The 16,438-nt window shown below is 44.2% G+C and overlaps 1 protein-coding gene across 1 annotated transcript; it reads right to left on the reverse strand.

Annotated features, from left to right (window-relative positions):
• Positions 1-5: 5 nt before the first annotated feature.
• Positions 6-509, reverse strand: LOC120453254. The gene has a single exon (XM_039637877.2). It carries the CDS (start codon positions 455-457, stop codon positions 110-112), a length of 348 nt encoding a protein of 115 aa, XP_039493811.1. The 5' UTR covers positions 458-509; the 3' UTR covers positions 6-109.
• Positions 510-16,438: the final 15,929 nt, after the last annotated feature.

Below are 16,438 nucleotides of genomic sequence, written 5' to 3' on the forward strand. Positions count from 1 at the left end.
GCAAATTTTGTTGCAATATGCGATACAAGAAGTTACATATTCGTCTTATTATTAATGATTACTTAAGTATCATTTTACTGTTTAGGTCCTGGAAGACCTTGCTATTCTGCTAATCGCCTTCGCTACCAGACTCGAAGCCAGAATCCTCGGCGAGTTCGGCTAGGATGAAGGCTTGTACAGCCATTCGCAGGTCAACTGCGTCTCCTTGGCCAGGATCGGGTACTTGGAGGATGGCCGTGGGTGGAGCAGCGTGGTGAGAAAACGCTTCACGCTGCCTGCCTGCCAAGGACCTCACTGCCAGCTGGTTATCCCCTCCTCCGTCCATGTGAGAAGGTCTGCTGCCGTCTTTTCCTTTTTTACCCGATCGGAGCTGAAGGACGGCTTGAAATATTTTATGGCGCTTGGGCGTTGGGCTTGTGCGTTTTGGAATTTTGAGTGTATGCTTTTCGATCGACATTCAAAACGTGTTTGAATATCCCTAGCCGATGTGACAGGCCTTACAAAAGCAGTGCGAAGGCGGAAATTGCCAGCGGCAGATTGGCTGTTTAATATTGTTAAATAAAGCTCTTCGGGACGGGTTATTAGTTTTCCAAAGCCGTTTGTGTCTCTGTGTGCGCAGTGCAATCATCGCAGTGACAGCCGACCGTAGGGCACTTTCAAGCCGTGTGTGTATGTGTGTAACCGGAAGCGGAAGTCGCGTCCCGTTCCGTTCTGCGCCGTTCCCATCGCATTACGTACCCGCCCCGTTGCCTGACCGCATAAAGCCATTTGGCCATTTTGGGAACAAGCCCCAGCCCACAATCCAGAGCCCACAGCCAACAGCCCCCGCTGGCATAAAGTAGTCAGCCGCACAATACTTTGCTGTCAATTTGTGATAACGGCAGCTTTATTTGAAAATATGTGCGACTTTATTTCCCGGCTGTGCCGAGCCGATTTTGCGGCCGCACTGGATGACAGCTGCTAGATGGTTTGTCGGTTGGGCAGCAGTGACTAGTGGGTTGTGGGTTGTGGGTTGGGTGGAGTGCCGATAGAACGTGTGAAATTGAATATTTTCAAGTGCCCTTTCAGGTGGAATGCGCCCCATGTTGCAGGCAATGAATAGTGTGGCTTAGAGCGATTTTCGATTTGCGATATGCGACGTGCGACTTGCAAAAGAAAGTCAACAAAGGCTGCCGGATCCGTTTCAACCACTTTTACTTGCATTCAACATTATTATTTTTATGGCCAGCAGCAGGGACGAAACGAAGGTCTCAGCTAATTAAATTTCCCAGATGTGTATGTGGGTGTTTGCATGCACATATGTACATATGTACATATTTGCACAAATTGACTCTGCCCGGCCACATCGCTGGCTGTATGAATATATGACTGTATGACTGTATTCCGGGTTGGGGAGTTGGTTGAGCAGTGCACATTTTTAATTACGCTGCACATTTGCATTTGAATTGCGCATTTTACAGGCTGATAAGCCGAAATAAAGGCAACAGTTGTGCAGTGGCTGCCAAAGATATGTTGGCTCTGGCCACGCCTCCATGCATCTGCACACTCGCTCCTGGTTTTTTGCAGATCCCCAGAATGTGTAATTTTCGAGTTGACAACTTTTGTCCCAAAGCAGTGACCTCGTTACACCCACACAGTCGGCTATATAGTATAGTAGTATATTGCATTAGAGCCCGTGCTCCTTCAAAACAGAATCTGCCCGCAGCCATAACCCCATTGAGCCGGGCGGGCACAAAGGACACGGCGGAGGAGGGTGCACGGGAATGGATGAATTGGATTGGATTGGATTGGATGGTGAAAGCGAGTGCTGAATGCCTTTCAATGAAATGCAAAGGAGGGAAAGTTGGAGAACAAAAGGATAACGAACACACGGCGCTTTTAAATTTTACTGCCTCCTCTTCGATTCCGGCCGCTAATGGAAACCCTCTATTTCCATTATATCTCCTAGTCCGGCGAGAGTTTTCCTGATCGAACATTCTGGGAATGGAAATGGAAATACATTCTTGAAGTTCAAGGACCCTCAGTTCCAGTCAGTAGGTGCACTTCCCTTCTATCACTATTAAATGGGGAAAATTAAGCAGCCGCCGCAAATCAACGAAAGTGTTGTCCTATTTCCCGCCAGCCCCAAAAGCACGTATCTGGAAAAGTGATAGGTATCAACCGCCTGCTGGCCTGATGTTTAAGCCATTTTTAATGACAAACTGACGCCTGACAACGGCTAATGATGGCGGCTAGCCAAAGTTTTGCGGCTTTTGCGGATTAAAATTGAAAACGCTTGCATTCATAAATCCCGCCAACAGAAAAAAAAAACCCAACTAGAACGTGACATGAGACAGGTGTCGCATTAATTAGTGTAAGCATTCATACGGCTCCCACTCCTCATCTTGCAAAATGAAAGTTTCCTCGGGCGGGCGGTTTAATTTCGCCGAGATGTGTCACTTCGCAATTTGGGTCAAGATGGCTTGAGTTAAATTATTGCAAACGGCATTCCGCACCGTCTTCCTGCCCCTCAAAGTTCCCGAATCGAGGAGACATGCTTATTTGCGTAGATAACCTCCGGCCGGCGAATCAACTCCTTTGAAAGCCTCCAATAACAAAAGCTCACAAATGGGATTATTGGGTTATTGCGCTTTAAGACTGGAAGGCACAATTAAAACCTGTCTTTGCGCCTAAAACATTAGATTCGGGGGCATTTAACCGTCCATCTTCCATCCATTATGTTCAAATAAAGCGGTTTTGACTTTTCATATCTCCTAAATTTACTTAGGTAGATATAAAGTGACAAGCATTTTAAATGTATACTATTTCAATATTAGAATGCTAATGCTAATGTAGGCATTTTTCTTCAAACCACCTGTTTTGTGGCGTTAACATTTAAATTTCCTATTTTGGATCTCGAGGTAAGTTATGCTAATATTAAACATAAACATATATTATCGCACTTAATTCAATTAGAGCCAATACAATCTAAGACTCCTCATTGTAACAGAAGTAGGTCCAAACAAAAAACGTGAAAAATTAAAAATCACATAACTATAACCTAGAGTAGTGTTAATCCATTCGATAGATTATGTAAATTTGAATATACTCAATGTCCTACTTTGCGAAACTGAGAACTGAGACGTGCAAGCAGTTTAGCAGTTTCAAACACCATCCAGCAGAACCAGCTCTTTTCCAGCATTCATCATTCATTTGGCACCGTATCTGGCCCAAACAAGAATTCCACTTATATCGTTGTGTCTGGCGTTGTGCCTGTTACCTGAGCCCAACCAGAAGGCAGTTTCCAGAGATGAGATGCTCCGAGATGAGCAGCTGATGACCTTTGTAACTGTACCTTTGTGCTGCCGACACCCAGAATCCAGTCTTCTGTGTCTTCTGGTGGCATATGAGGAGTGAACATAGAAATGAATATTCTTCTGGCACTCACACCCACCACTCTAACTAATCTTCTGACCGCTCAAGCTCGCAATTTGAAAGCGATGCGAACGAGACAATAACAAATCAAAGTGCACTAAGTACAACTTAAAACACATTACATTTTTTCATATAATTTTTTAGTATTTCTATACAAAGCAGTGGTTCGATCTGAGTGCTTCCGACTAATAGTACCTGAATGTTTGACGGAAATAGCTGCAAGAGGTTTATTTGCGCAAAAACGGACGGACGGACAGAAGGACAGACGGACAAACGGACAAACGGACAAACGGACAAACGCACAAACATACTATATTTACATGCTTACCATGTTCGGGAATGTCTAATAAACTGCGATGCAAGCTTCTGCCGTAAAAAACATGAATTTAATCATATGAACTCCGCACCCCGCTGAGTAACGGGTATCAGATAGTCGAGAAACTCGACTACAGCGTTCTCTCTTGTTTTTCAATTAAAGAATTATCTAATCGAAAGCATCTAAAACATTATTTTGTATACTTTCAGCATAAGTTTTTCAACTGGCAGGGAGTTTCACCTCTAATCCCATTGTGCCAAGTGTAAGCCAGCAAGTGACTTGGTATTTGAAGCTCCTCTGTGGCTCGGCCAGAGCAAACAGTTCCTGGACCACTGGTGGTCCTTTGTGTAATACCTCCGTTGAGAAATTCCTTTCAGCTCGCATCCTCCATCCATCTGCTCTCGGCCAGAAGCCACTGGGACAAACAAGTCCGCCCCAACTGGGGTAGTTACCAAGTGTCAGTCACTTTTTCTGCACTTTCCTTAATTACTGTCATTGGCCGCCGCTGCCATTTTGTTTCAGAGCTTCTCTGAATTTCCGGTCATCAAAATATTGTGACTGAAATATGTAGCCATAATTGGCGACGAATTTTTTTAAATTATCTGAATTTTACCCTAGTCCTTGCAGAGTGCTCTGCTTTTTACACTGTGGCTTTGAGCTATCCTAGTTGGTGAACAAACGGTTTTGATATTTTTGAGCACTTTAAGTGGCTAATTCTCGGGCGAAATGCACAAATTGTGTAATTTTCAAGTTAACAGCTCTTGACCTGGTTCAGAGTGGGCAGTCCTCCGCAAAATCCTTCTGTTGATTTGGTTCGCGGAATTTTGTTTGTTTTGTAACAGCGCGCAAATATGCAAAAGCGCAATTGTGTGTTAAGTTGGCTTTGTTGCCGCGTGTGTGCATACTTTTAGGCTCAGGGGTAGTGGAGGCATTTTATGCGACTGCCACAAGTTTGTTGGCAAAAGTTTGAGCCCGTAAAACTTTTAATTCAGTGCCTACCAACCAACCCATCCAACCCATACAACCCATACAACCCATGGGGCGAATGGTTGCCATGAACAGCAGTAGCAACAGTAACAGGCTTTTAGTGAATACACACATTAGCCCTTTGCTGCTCGGTCTGTCCTTTGTGAAAGGGTTCAGGAGCAAAAGTTTCGCATACACCTTAGGATCCTGCCTGGTGGCTGTTGGTGCCTAACTAACAGCAATTCATGGGAAAAAAGCGAGTGCAGCTCGAGAACAAATGAGGAAAATATGCTTCAATAACAAAACACTCAACACTTAGGAGCACGGGACCAAGTGAGCACAGGACGAGTGCTAAAAGGAACAACGACCGATTTACATAAGGACCCCAAACAGACGCACCATCCATCCATATCAAACCATCCGCAGAAATGCAAACACGCCCAGGACCCAGGACCAACAGACACTCGAAAAAAACTAGCGTCTATTGTGGAGGAAAACTTTTAGCGCCGTTGAAAGCGATTTTTCGATGCAGAAAAAGATTTATTAATATTTAACAGCTCAGCTAGAGCAAAACAGACGAACATTTTCGAGATATGCAAACATAATAACTGTTGCAGCAGCCACAGTGAAAGTTCAACATGGACGCAAGTGGAGTGTGCTGTGTACCAGTTTTCTGACTGCGACTTGTCCCGCTCCTGACTTCAATATCCTGCAGACTAGCCGGACTGCAGGAAGCACTTTGTGGACGGGCGGAATACCCCACGGAGTGCCAAATGGCGGCCAGTCACGGATTTTGGTCCTCCCAGCCCAGTTCCTTCCTGCCGGACTCCCACGACCATTTCATCAGGGTGGCTCACACTGTTTGATAAGTAAATGCTGCGGAGCAATGAATTTCTTTTTAGATGTTTCATGAAGTATGAATATTTAAAATGAAAAGAGTACGTTATAAGTACGACCTCTTAGCATTGTGGCTACAACTTCTTGGAGTTCAGTGAGCCTGAGACACCCTGCCGTGCGTTTCCTGCTCGACCGCCCGCCACAACGGCAAACAAAAGCGCAGGACGACGGGGATTCGGATTTGGGGCTGCTCCATAATCTGGGGACTGCGGGACTGGGGGACTGGGGCTGCGGCGTGCATTATTGAGTATGAAGGGCCCACTGATTTTTTCGGTTTGGCGACTCGCCTTTCCGAGCGATGACAATGCGAAGGGCCGGGCCATTGCCATCAAACGCAGCGCCAAAAGCCGAGCCGAACTCATTAGGCTTGCAACGCCGAGTGCTGGCCGTGCTCTAATTATGCCGTCGCCACCTAATTCCACTTCCCAGCCAGCTGGTTTTGTGCTTTGCTGGTGTCCCATAGTCCTGGCTCATTGGTGCTCTGCTGTTCTGGTGTCCTGGTGTCCTGGTGTCCTGGTGTCCTCGGCATACTGTGATTGTGGGCGGGTCGAAATCGGAGGAGACAGTTCCGCTGCATGGACAATGGGAATGCGATCGGCTCTTCGGGCTTTTGACTTCACTGTTGTCCCACATAATAACCATAAAAGGGGTTCATGGAGAAGGAACTGCTGGTTTGACCTTCAGCGGGCATTAAAAAGAAATAAATAATAAATCAACTCGGGCATGAAATATTCAATAACCCAAACCGACAAAGATTTACTGCTTAGCCGTTTATTTCCTGCGACCCCAAAAATAAAAAGGCGGCCCGAGAAAAACACTTTGTTAGCAATTTGGGCAGAAAAAAGCTGGCTGGATCTGTTTTGAAAACTGCCAACTAAACAAGAAGTCACGAAAGCACACGTAGGCCAACCCACACGCGTGCCAAGCAAATTGAAAGAGTTGCCAAAGTTGATTGCTGGCTAAACGAAAGGTTGCCCAAAGCCCACCCAGCAGTCGGTAGACTAAGGTAGACTACTAACCTGGTCTTAACCTGGCTTAGAGGACCGCCTTTGACGCCCTTCATAATTTGCCAGGACGACCACAACAGCCACACACTTGAGAGCTGCTCTGTGGCCACAAAGGAAAGTATAAATTGTTTTTATTTCTGTGCGACCGAGGAAATGGAATAATCAAAAGATAATGGCACAAAGGGAAATGGAGCAAAAGTCATCATAGTCGGCCACGTGAAATAGCGAAAGTTTACCTCACATCTACGACATACTTTGCAGATGCCAGATAGCGCGTATGCGGGCAACCAACTTCCTAATTCTGGCCAACAGCCTCACACAATTCCGGCAATCTGTCCGGCGAGCGGGGATATCACTGCCAAAAAGACATTTAATACACGCAAATAAATATCGCCGGCGACTCTCGTGTGCAGCGAACACAGCCCGGAAACGGAATGACTAAAGTCCAGGATCCGCAAAAGAGTGGCAGGGGTTGAGGAGGGGAAGCAGTCAGTCGCAGGATATGGCCATGAGAAATTAGTGGAGTTTTGCCGCATAAATTTGCGCACATACATATATGGTGTACACCACAGAAGCAATCTGGTTCAGCAATTTAGGGAAACTAAAGGACTTTATCACTTCGCTAGAGTGCAAGCAAATACTAATGAAACAATATTTACGAATTTAATATTTTGAATTATTGTTTTTTCTTTTATAACTGAAGATATAGACAATATAGTGAGCAAACAAGGCCTTCTAGTAATTTATCTTAAATATATGTATGTATATAGTGCAATGGTGAGCTGAAACTTGAGCAACGCAGCTGACACAATCTTCTTGCAAAAAAAGCTGGAGTTAATTGTTAGTTTGTTTTAGTTTCCCTTAGTTGCGTAGCTTAAAAAATTTAATTAAAATAATAACCAAAAAATAGTAACAAGATACTTGAAGACAAGAAACATTGTTGTAGGATCAAAAGTACAGTGTTACAAGAGCCTCAGTGATAGTGAGTAACTAAAAGCACAATGATTGCCTTTGAGATTTGTGTGCAATTGTGGGTAATTGCCCTAAACACTCGTACGCCACTGTGGGCTTTTAGATAGGATAAATATGGGAGTGGGAGTGGAAATAAAGCTTCGGAGGAGTCAGGCCTGTAATTTTCCATAGGCAACATTTGCCATGATAATACGCAATATACATAACAAGCACAGTTATGCGAGGCCGGAGGCAACTCCAACCCCAAGCCCATGCATATTGATGGTATGCCGAAAATAGTTCCTCAAATAGGAAAGATAATAAATAGATGCCAGGCTTGAGACTGTTAACTGATTTTGGGGCTTTGGGGATAATTTTAGGGCTGGATAATTGCAGTCTACTGCAGGGCACTGCCACTTCCGCAGGCCAAGGTTGCCGGGATCATAAATCACAATCAAATTACTTGCTGATTACTGCGAGTCGGGATGCATGAAATGGATTAATGCCGCCCGGCGGAGCATAATAAATCAATGGCCAACAGGAACGGCGTATAACTCGGCAGGAGTACATTGAATTGGGTAATTAAATTACGTGCCCCGTGGCAACGCGCCTTTGACATCCGAACGAGATCCTTTGTTCGGCTATTTATGTATTTGCAAAATGCGCCGTCAATCTATTAACGCGTTTGCAAATAAAAATTATCAAATTATTTTGGCCCGAGTTCGTGTGGCTCCCGGCCATGTGTGCCCGCTCAATCAATTATTCTGCCGATTTCGGGTATTTGCGTGTGCAAATCTGATTTACACGCACAAATGAATATTAAATTGCTTGAATCAATTGAGTTCAAGTACACCCATACACCCAAACACCCAAACACCCAGCGCTCACACTGCACTCACTGTGGATTTTTGAGTTGTGCGCAGTCACAATGGCATAAATCGCGCCACGAGTGCAAAGTGAAATTGGGAAAGGTGCTTTCCCCCCGCTTTCCCATCGCTTTCCCATCGCTTTCCCTATCTGTCCGCCCGACTGACGCACTCGAGGTGTCCGACACAACGACGGAAGAATTTCCCGAAAACTCGATGACTTCGAACTAATTTAACGAACAAAGTCAGCAGGTGTAGTACCATGTTAATATACACTTTTTCACATAACAACGGCCTAAAAAATATTGAAACAGCACAAGTATTTGCAATTGATCCACTTGGGTATGCATTTTTGATGAAATAAAATGAAATTCAAGTTTTTTGCTGAAAATAAAAATAAATTCAAGTTTTTTGCTGAAAATAAAAATAAATTCAAGTTTTTTGCTTGGAGATTCCCGCTCAAACTCTGAAATTCCTGCATTATCAACTTGTTTGTCTGTACTGTCTGCAGCTGATGCTCTTTCCTCAGCGCGCTGACATGTATGAAATTCCAGAAAACAAACTTTATTGAATTTCGCATTAATTTTTTCGCCTTCAAAGTCAAGACTTTGTTGCTGATTGTCGTAAGGGTTTTAATATGGCGAACTCGCTGGTCTGGCGTTTATTAAATTTTATTTGCGAGCAGCGAGCACAGCAAACTTTTGTATTGTGCTGTATGGCTTACTGCATGTGCAGTTGACATCTTTATGGGAACATGGTTGGTATACGGGTGTGGGTGTGGGTGTGGGTGTGGGTGTGCTCCCCGTCAGTTGACATTTTCCAATGGGGAGTGGGGAATGGGGATTGCAGGACTTGAGCCATATTTATTTGTCAAGGTACATGCACATAAATATATGTGGCAGTGACAGAACGTGTATAATTTTATGTGCAAACTTCGTTAAGTGTTTAAAGTCTTCATCAATTATGCAGTTTTCCTTGTCGGCAACCTACCAGTCACTATTTAAACTTTTGAATGCCTTGAAACCATTTAATTCCACTCTGCTCTTCGATTCGATGCCTGTTAGTATTTCGGCCAAACATCCTTAATTTACTCACTTTCGATTGCCTGGCTAACAAATGGGCCACAATTAATTACACATGTGGAAGATGGCTTTGGTGTTTATCGGCGGGTGGAGCTCTTGTCGGCTCATCTGAGCTCATATATCAGCTGATAACTGGATGGGGCTCGTGGGCGGTTTTGGGGCAGCTCCAGCCGTCAGCACGGCCATGAATACATTAAGTTGCTGCCGCGTCTAATTGCCTCCTTGTTTGTTTGTTTGCTGCTGTGGCTCCTCGGCAGTGTAACAGGTGCGTCTGCACCCTTGGGCACCGCCACGGTTTCGGTGTCGAAATGTATTTTTACCATAAATTAAACAACGGACCATAAAAACTTCCACAAACGGCCCGGCAAAGTGCTCCCAACCCGTTTCGAAGTTTGAACCCTTTTTTTTTGGCGTGTTTGCCACCATCAACCGTAAATTCCGGGGAGCCAAAACTCATTTAAAATGTCCAACCCAAATGCATGAATTTCGAGAGGATATTTCATAAGCACAGTTCCCGGCTTGTGTGTTTTCATAAAGCATTTAAACAGCATTATGAAATTGCTTTGCTGCACTGCATTCTCGATCCAGAATAGCAGAAAGGATTCCCCTTCTCACGATAATGTGTTCCTCGTTGCCATTTGGCCATTTGGCCCTTGGGGAAGAAACACCCCGTCGTGTTGCACCTGCAGCCGTACGAAGGGGACCAGCGGGAAGGGGGGACGGGGGGACGGGGGTTCAGAACAAGGACCTCTTTCTTCTTGGCCGGCCTGCGAGCTTCGCAATTCGTGAACCTCGAAGGCACTCGAAGTGTGCGCGTGACATTCGGCGGCAGTGACAGGCGGCCCTTTGTGAATAATGTTCGTCAAGTGGCGGCCACCATATTGAGTGAGTACGGTACATAGAGTGGGGGATGGGGGATGGGAGTCCTGTGATTTATGAGACAACTTTTTTATTTCAATATTGCGTTCTCTCCATTGACTCCTTCTGCGCGTGTCTGTTTAATAAAATGCTCTGATTAAGTACAAAGTGTAAGGCATATCGAATATTTATGAATGTCGTTTTGCTCGTTGCAGAGCGCTTTTCATAATTATGACAAATTGATTTTACGTAAGCGAACAATGGCACTGAGTGAATTGGTAGTCTGCGTTGAATCAGGAGAATGAAATTTAAAACGAAGCTCAATTTGATTTTCTTGAAAAGGCCGATATTTTGGCTGTCAGCTCAATAGATTGTCATATCTCGATTAAAATTAAAAATTTGAAAAATAAATGAATTCGGTTCAACAGACCATATGACGTAACATTATACTGAAACTTTTTTCTTTAATTGAGTCTAGGCAGTTTCCGTTGATAAGCTATTTAGTTGATAGATTTAAACGGGCAGAAATTTCTGTTTTATTTGTATGAATATAAATCTAAGTATGAATATAAATACACCTGTCAATCGGACCTATAAGCCGACATGTTCTTTGAACAATCAAATTCTCTAACACAATAGCAGCTTTGGTTGAATAACCAAAGCATCTTCCATTTCAATTGAGTAAAAACCAAATCAAAATCAGCCCCATTAAGTATGCTATCGATTTAGCACTTAATGCTCTTTCAGTTGTGCAAGCAGAGTTCAACGCACAATTACACAGCCGAGAACTGGTTGGAAGTCATTAATTTAAATGTTTATATTTTCATTCGCTGCCAGCCGGCCGATTGTTCGTCGAGTGTTGTGACGGCGTTTTTATCTCTGGCACGCAACACAATTACGCAGCATTTAAATGCTCGACTGGTCGGAACCGGGCCAAAATCAACGAGGTCGAATTAAAAGCAACCCGATTCTTTGAGTGGACCTGCAATAATTGATATTTCAATGGTGCCGCAGCAGCCATTGAATCTGCAATCTCGATTGCAGCAAAACTCTTGTGGCCGTCCGTTAATGGTAATGTATTTTTACTTTGATTGCGTCCATAGTTGCAGTGGCAAACGTTAAGCGGATTTCACCGAGTGCAACAAATGCCAATAAGCGTGAGATGTAGACTGCTGCACGTGCCTGGCATAAATCGATGTCCCTCTTCCTCTTCATCTCCTTATCCCTGACTCTGCTCCTGTTCCGGCACCACCGCAGCACTTTTAGTGTCCTTTTCCATTCTCTGGAGTGCCGGCTATAAGGAATTATATGTACGCAGAGTGCAGCATGAATATGAAGTGCGTGCTCCAGGCAGATGGGTCAAAACGAGCCCCTGGCATCCCTTATCCCTCCTCCCAGCTCCCTTTCCCTCTCCCTTCTATGTTCATGTTCACTTTTCCACAAATCAGCTGAGCACATCATTCAAATTTGCCCCTTTTTGAGCGGAAGAGGCCGCAACACTTTTCTCCTGCGGCACAGCAAACTGTGGGAAAATTATGCAAATTCTGCGGTAGCTTCACTAATATGCTCATTTGCATTTGCCTCCGCATTGTTTACCGAATTGGCCAGCCATCGATGGATCAGGGGACTTGATTATGCAGGGCACACCGTTCTCGGTTCTCGGTTCTCGGTTCGCAATTCCAGGATCTCGGCCAGGTTATGCGCCGAAGCATGTAATTCTTGCAGTATTTTCACACCCTCCGGTCGAAGAAGCTTGACTTGACTTATTAATGTCCTGGATCTAAAAGGGTAGCGTTTCCGTGCCCAGACTGTTTGCCATCCGCCCAACCCGGCTATCTCTCCCTGCTAATCGCTCGGGAATCGCTTTAAAGTCCGGCCAACTTTCTTGACGGATATACACTGACTGTGTTTACTTAGGGCATCAATACATCACTTAGTTGAAAATTTATGCGTGCGGAAAGTGCCAAGTAGTTTTAAGTTTCAGGAACTATCTGCTTTAAGTTTAAATCGCTGCGCATTTTCATGGCGAGCACTGATGGCACACTTCAATATCCCGTGGCCGGTTTCAATTTATGACCACAGGAAATCGCTATGAAAAATGTGGTCAACATGCAGCGAGGCAAGTTTCCTGGGCAACGCCCATCAGGAGCCCCAAAAACCAGGCAATCGGAAAGGTCGAATGGATGTGTGGTGCACCAACTGTAAAAATAATTACACAAGTTATGATCGAGTGCGTGTGCATGCGCAAATTAACAAATGAATTTTAGCCTGCTTTGTACCCACGGCGGATACGTAATGCAGCACATCGCTCATACGCAGTGTGTTGCCGGGCCAAGCAGTTGGCTTTGCAATCCGGAGCAATAATGGGGCATTAGAGCTGCTTAACAGCCACTGTGTGGCCTCGGAGTCTGTAAGTCCTCGCCATGGCTGCTAAGTCAGCTTGAGCATTCGCCTAAGCCCATTTAATTGTCTTCATTAACGCGCTTAAAGTTACATTTAATCCGCAGCCGACTGTTTCCTTTTCCGTTTCCGTTCCGGCGAGACGGGAATGTGTATTTGGCAATGGGCGTTTGACGGAAGGATTTTGCTAATTGGACGAACCCATCGTGACGTGGGTGCAATGAGCTGTGGCAGTGGTGGAATGAGTGCTTCGAGTGCATTACTTTCCAGCACAATATTTCAAATTTAAATGCCACCCACACACACACACTGGAAATTTAGGGTGAAGGGAGCGATGGGGGGCGGCAGGCGAGGAGCAAAGCAATTTGTTTCACCACGAGTAATTTGTCTTCAAAAAGCAAATGTTTTGCAATTTGTTAACAAGAACATTTTTCGCTTTATGCTCCCACCGAACCTCCCTTGTTTTACTTTTTGCTTTTCCCTGCATGTATTTGTTGGCAGGCGCTTGGCGGCTTGTTTGCCATCGTTTGGTTTTTGCCTTTCTGTTTACATTGTTCGCGCGGAGCCAGACTCCTGGATTGCCAGGACTTTTGGGTATGGAGGACACCCAAGCCGAGGCCAATGCAAACGCGTATTGCGAGGAAGCTGGCCCCCGAGCAGATAAGATGGAAAATATCACTCTGCGCTCGTAATAAATGAGTGTTCTGCCTAAAATTGAAAGTAAATACGTATCGGCAGACATGGCAGTCCAGCAGGATATCTTTAGCCCAGGAGGACTTGCACAGCGGTCGTGGCGAGAGCTTCCACTTTACCCAGAACCCACTTGTTGGTCACGGTTCATCCGGCAGCGAACTCTTAATTGATTTCGCGCTAATTGGTCCGACCCAACAACGACGCTGGTTGATGTTTAACAATTTGCAAATATAAATATTACCCACGGTGTCCAATTATGGATTTCGCAATGCACTCATGTGCATTCATATTCAATTATCTTCCTGGACGAGCTTGTTAACTGCTCTTAAATCTGTGCGAGCCGGAAAATTCTCTCTTCACAGGCGAATTTCCCGCAGGCAACGAAACGGTTTGTTCGGCTTTTCACTCCTGACATGGGAAATTCATTTTATTTTAGCCTCTGCGAATTGTTCTGAAATCTCGCGAATCCGTAGAAAACCACTGCTCTGGTCGTCATGTGCATAACCGGAAATACATTTTATTGGCGTGCTGCAATGGGAACGTTATTTTGATTCTTTTCCATCTGTATACATAATATTTAAAGTATCAATAATCGAATGAACTATATATGTATGTATTCAAAGTATCAATAATCGAATGAACTATCTACCCTTATCTTTAATATTTAGCTTATTATTCTGTGAAACGAATCAACAGAATAATGGAAGTCCTTGTATATTCAGATTGCTTATCACGATTAGCTTAAAAAAAGATATTTTGAGTTTGCCCTGAATTTTATTCAATATTAAGGTTACAGTATGGTATAGTTTAGTTTTCTGCTTCAGTTTGCCGACCTTTAGCTCCACAAGTCCATTTGCTGGGGAAGCTGGGAAAAATCAAAAAGTAAGAACCACAGTCCCTGCCGCTGCTGTTCTCTTGATGGTTTTATGCTTTGTAATCATGACCAGCACACACACACACGTACTCACTCGGGCTACCACAAAGCGAGACAATTTGAACTTTAACACCTTCAATGACAGCCAGCTGTATGACCTCAGGCGCAATTTCGTGTAAATAACACGAAAATAACAAAAACATCCTCGAGCGGTCGAGAAGAAGGCTCCGACCTCTGGACCTCTGGACCACGCCCCCAGGCGCACTGCCAATCTCAATCCCGCCTCCCCCGCCCAGCAGTCGTGTTGTGAGCGAGTTTGTGTGAGTGCTGGCGTAGTTGGCCATTATGCGCATAAAATATAAGAGGGTTGTTCATATCCCCAGCACAATGGATGCATAAATCTACGCTCCTTTGCAGGAAAGGACGAATGGCAGGGGGGCGGCGAAGAGGACGAAAGCCACAGTCGGTGAAAGACACTGCCCTCGGATCGCACGCAAGATTTATTTTAACATTTTTATTATTAGTTTCCCGTCTCGTTTGGCCTTTCAGAAGTTCCTTGCGGTCATGCTGCATTAGCTCTGGCTTCCATCACAAATTGCTTGAAAATGGCATTGCAAATTATGGTTTACTTTTAAAGAACTCCATTGAAACTTGATTGGAGCGCAATCTAAAGCATTCCTCCCACTTTCCACCTCCCACTTTCCCAACTCTTGTGCGCCATTTACAGTCGTACAAGGGATCAAGTTTTCCTTTCGAATGCCTTCGAGCCTGTTCCGATTCGATGCCATTGTGCGCCTAGTGTTTGCCTTAAATGTCAGCTGTCATTGGCCATAATTTCAGTTTATTGTTTTGCCAAAAACAAAACCCAGGCCCAGCCTTTTGGCGGAAGGAGCCCTTTTCCGGGCCTGACAATTCCATTTACTCATTTTGGGTTCGCTGTCGCTGATAATTGGACATAAAAGGCTATCGGCAGGGAATAGCATGGCTTTTCAAATGGCTGAATCTTTCCTCATTTTGGGGAAGTAAGAAATTTGTAAAAAACTGACTGAGTCAACGATTTCAGGTCTTAGAGATTTAGTTCCTTAAGCTTACTGTTATTTTCCTCATTTTTTTTCGGCCTATAATGTTTGGAAAAAGTTTAATTAGATGACCTTTTTGTTTTTTCTATGATGTGCACTATGAATGTAGCTACAATTTCTATGGACTTCTGCGTTTTTGAATGTTTTTTTGTATCAATGCTGAAATCTAATATCTGTAGCCGTATTTTTTTTTTGCATTGACTGGCCAACCAGTGATATTTAAAACTCAAATCTGAAAGTTTAACTAGGAAATTAAATAACTAAATGGTAAAATCGGTTGCCTTAAGCCTTTGTGAAACCTTTTGGGATGGGTGGAGTTCGCTGATTACTTGTTGCAGACCTTTTCTGGAATGAAAAACTTTTCCGTAATGTGCATTAAAATCCTTTAATTTTTCATTTTTTTTTTTTCAATTTCCATAAGCGCTGACCCTATGCATTTCGCAAGTCTTGTAATTTTCCAATTTGCTTTTCTCGCTTGGTGTCTGTGCTGCCTTTTTTGTTTCCTCTCCGTGCCTTTTCTGCTGACTCGTGCGCCTAATTGTAAGTAACAAGCGGGCAACAGCATTTACAACTCGGAAAATGCCAGTGGAAACGGCTTATAGCTGTGTAAAAGCGAAAAAAATGAAACGCGTGCAGAGTGGGGGAAATGGGCTCCTTTTGTGGAGGCGAGGAAAAATTATAAATGGCTGCGAAAAATTCTTTGCAAACACTTTTTCACGCTTGATTAATTTTGTTTCGGCAGTCGCCGACTGCCGTCCTATTCCCATTTTTGTTTTATTTTATTACCATCCACTTTTTAAATGCAAATTGTTTAGTTTGACAGTTTTGGGTCTACTGTGGGCCATTATGCACACCTCACTAGATATGCGAAAAAGTCGTCCTCGCAAGGAGCGCCGTCATGCGAATCCCTCAAGCTGACAGGCTTGTTTTAATTAATGCACTTTGAGCTTCTTTTACCTTGAGAACATTGCAAAGCAGCTCTCGAAAACAATTCGACCATCTTCTTCAGCCTCCGCCGGTCAATGAGCACATCAT

The sequence above is a fragment of the Drosophila santomea genome, chromosome 2L, assembly GCF_016746245.2.
Source record: "Drosophila santomea strain STO CAGO 1482 chromosome 2L, Prin_Dsan_1.1, whole genome shotgun sequence".
In the NCBI taxonomy this organism is placed as follows: Eukaryota; Metazoa; Arthropoda; class Insecta; order Diptera; family Drosophilidae; genus Drosophila; species Drosophila santomea.

Bases quoted from the DNA above. Each gene is read 5' to 3' on its own strand.
- LOC120453254 (XM_039637877.2), bottom strand. From the start codon at position 457: ATGTCGATCGAAAAGCATACACTCAAAATTCCAAAACGCACAAGCCCA.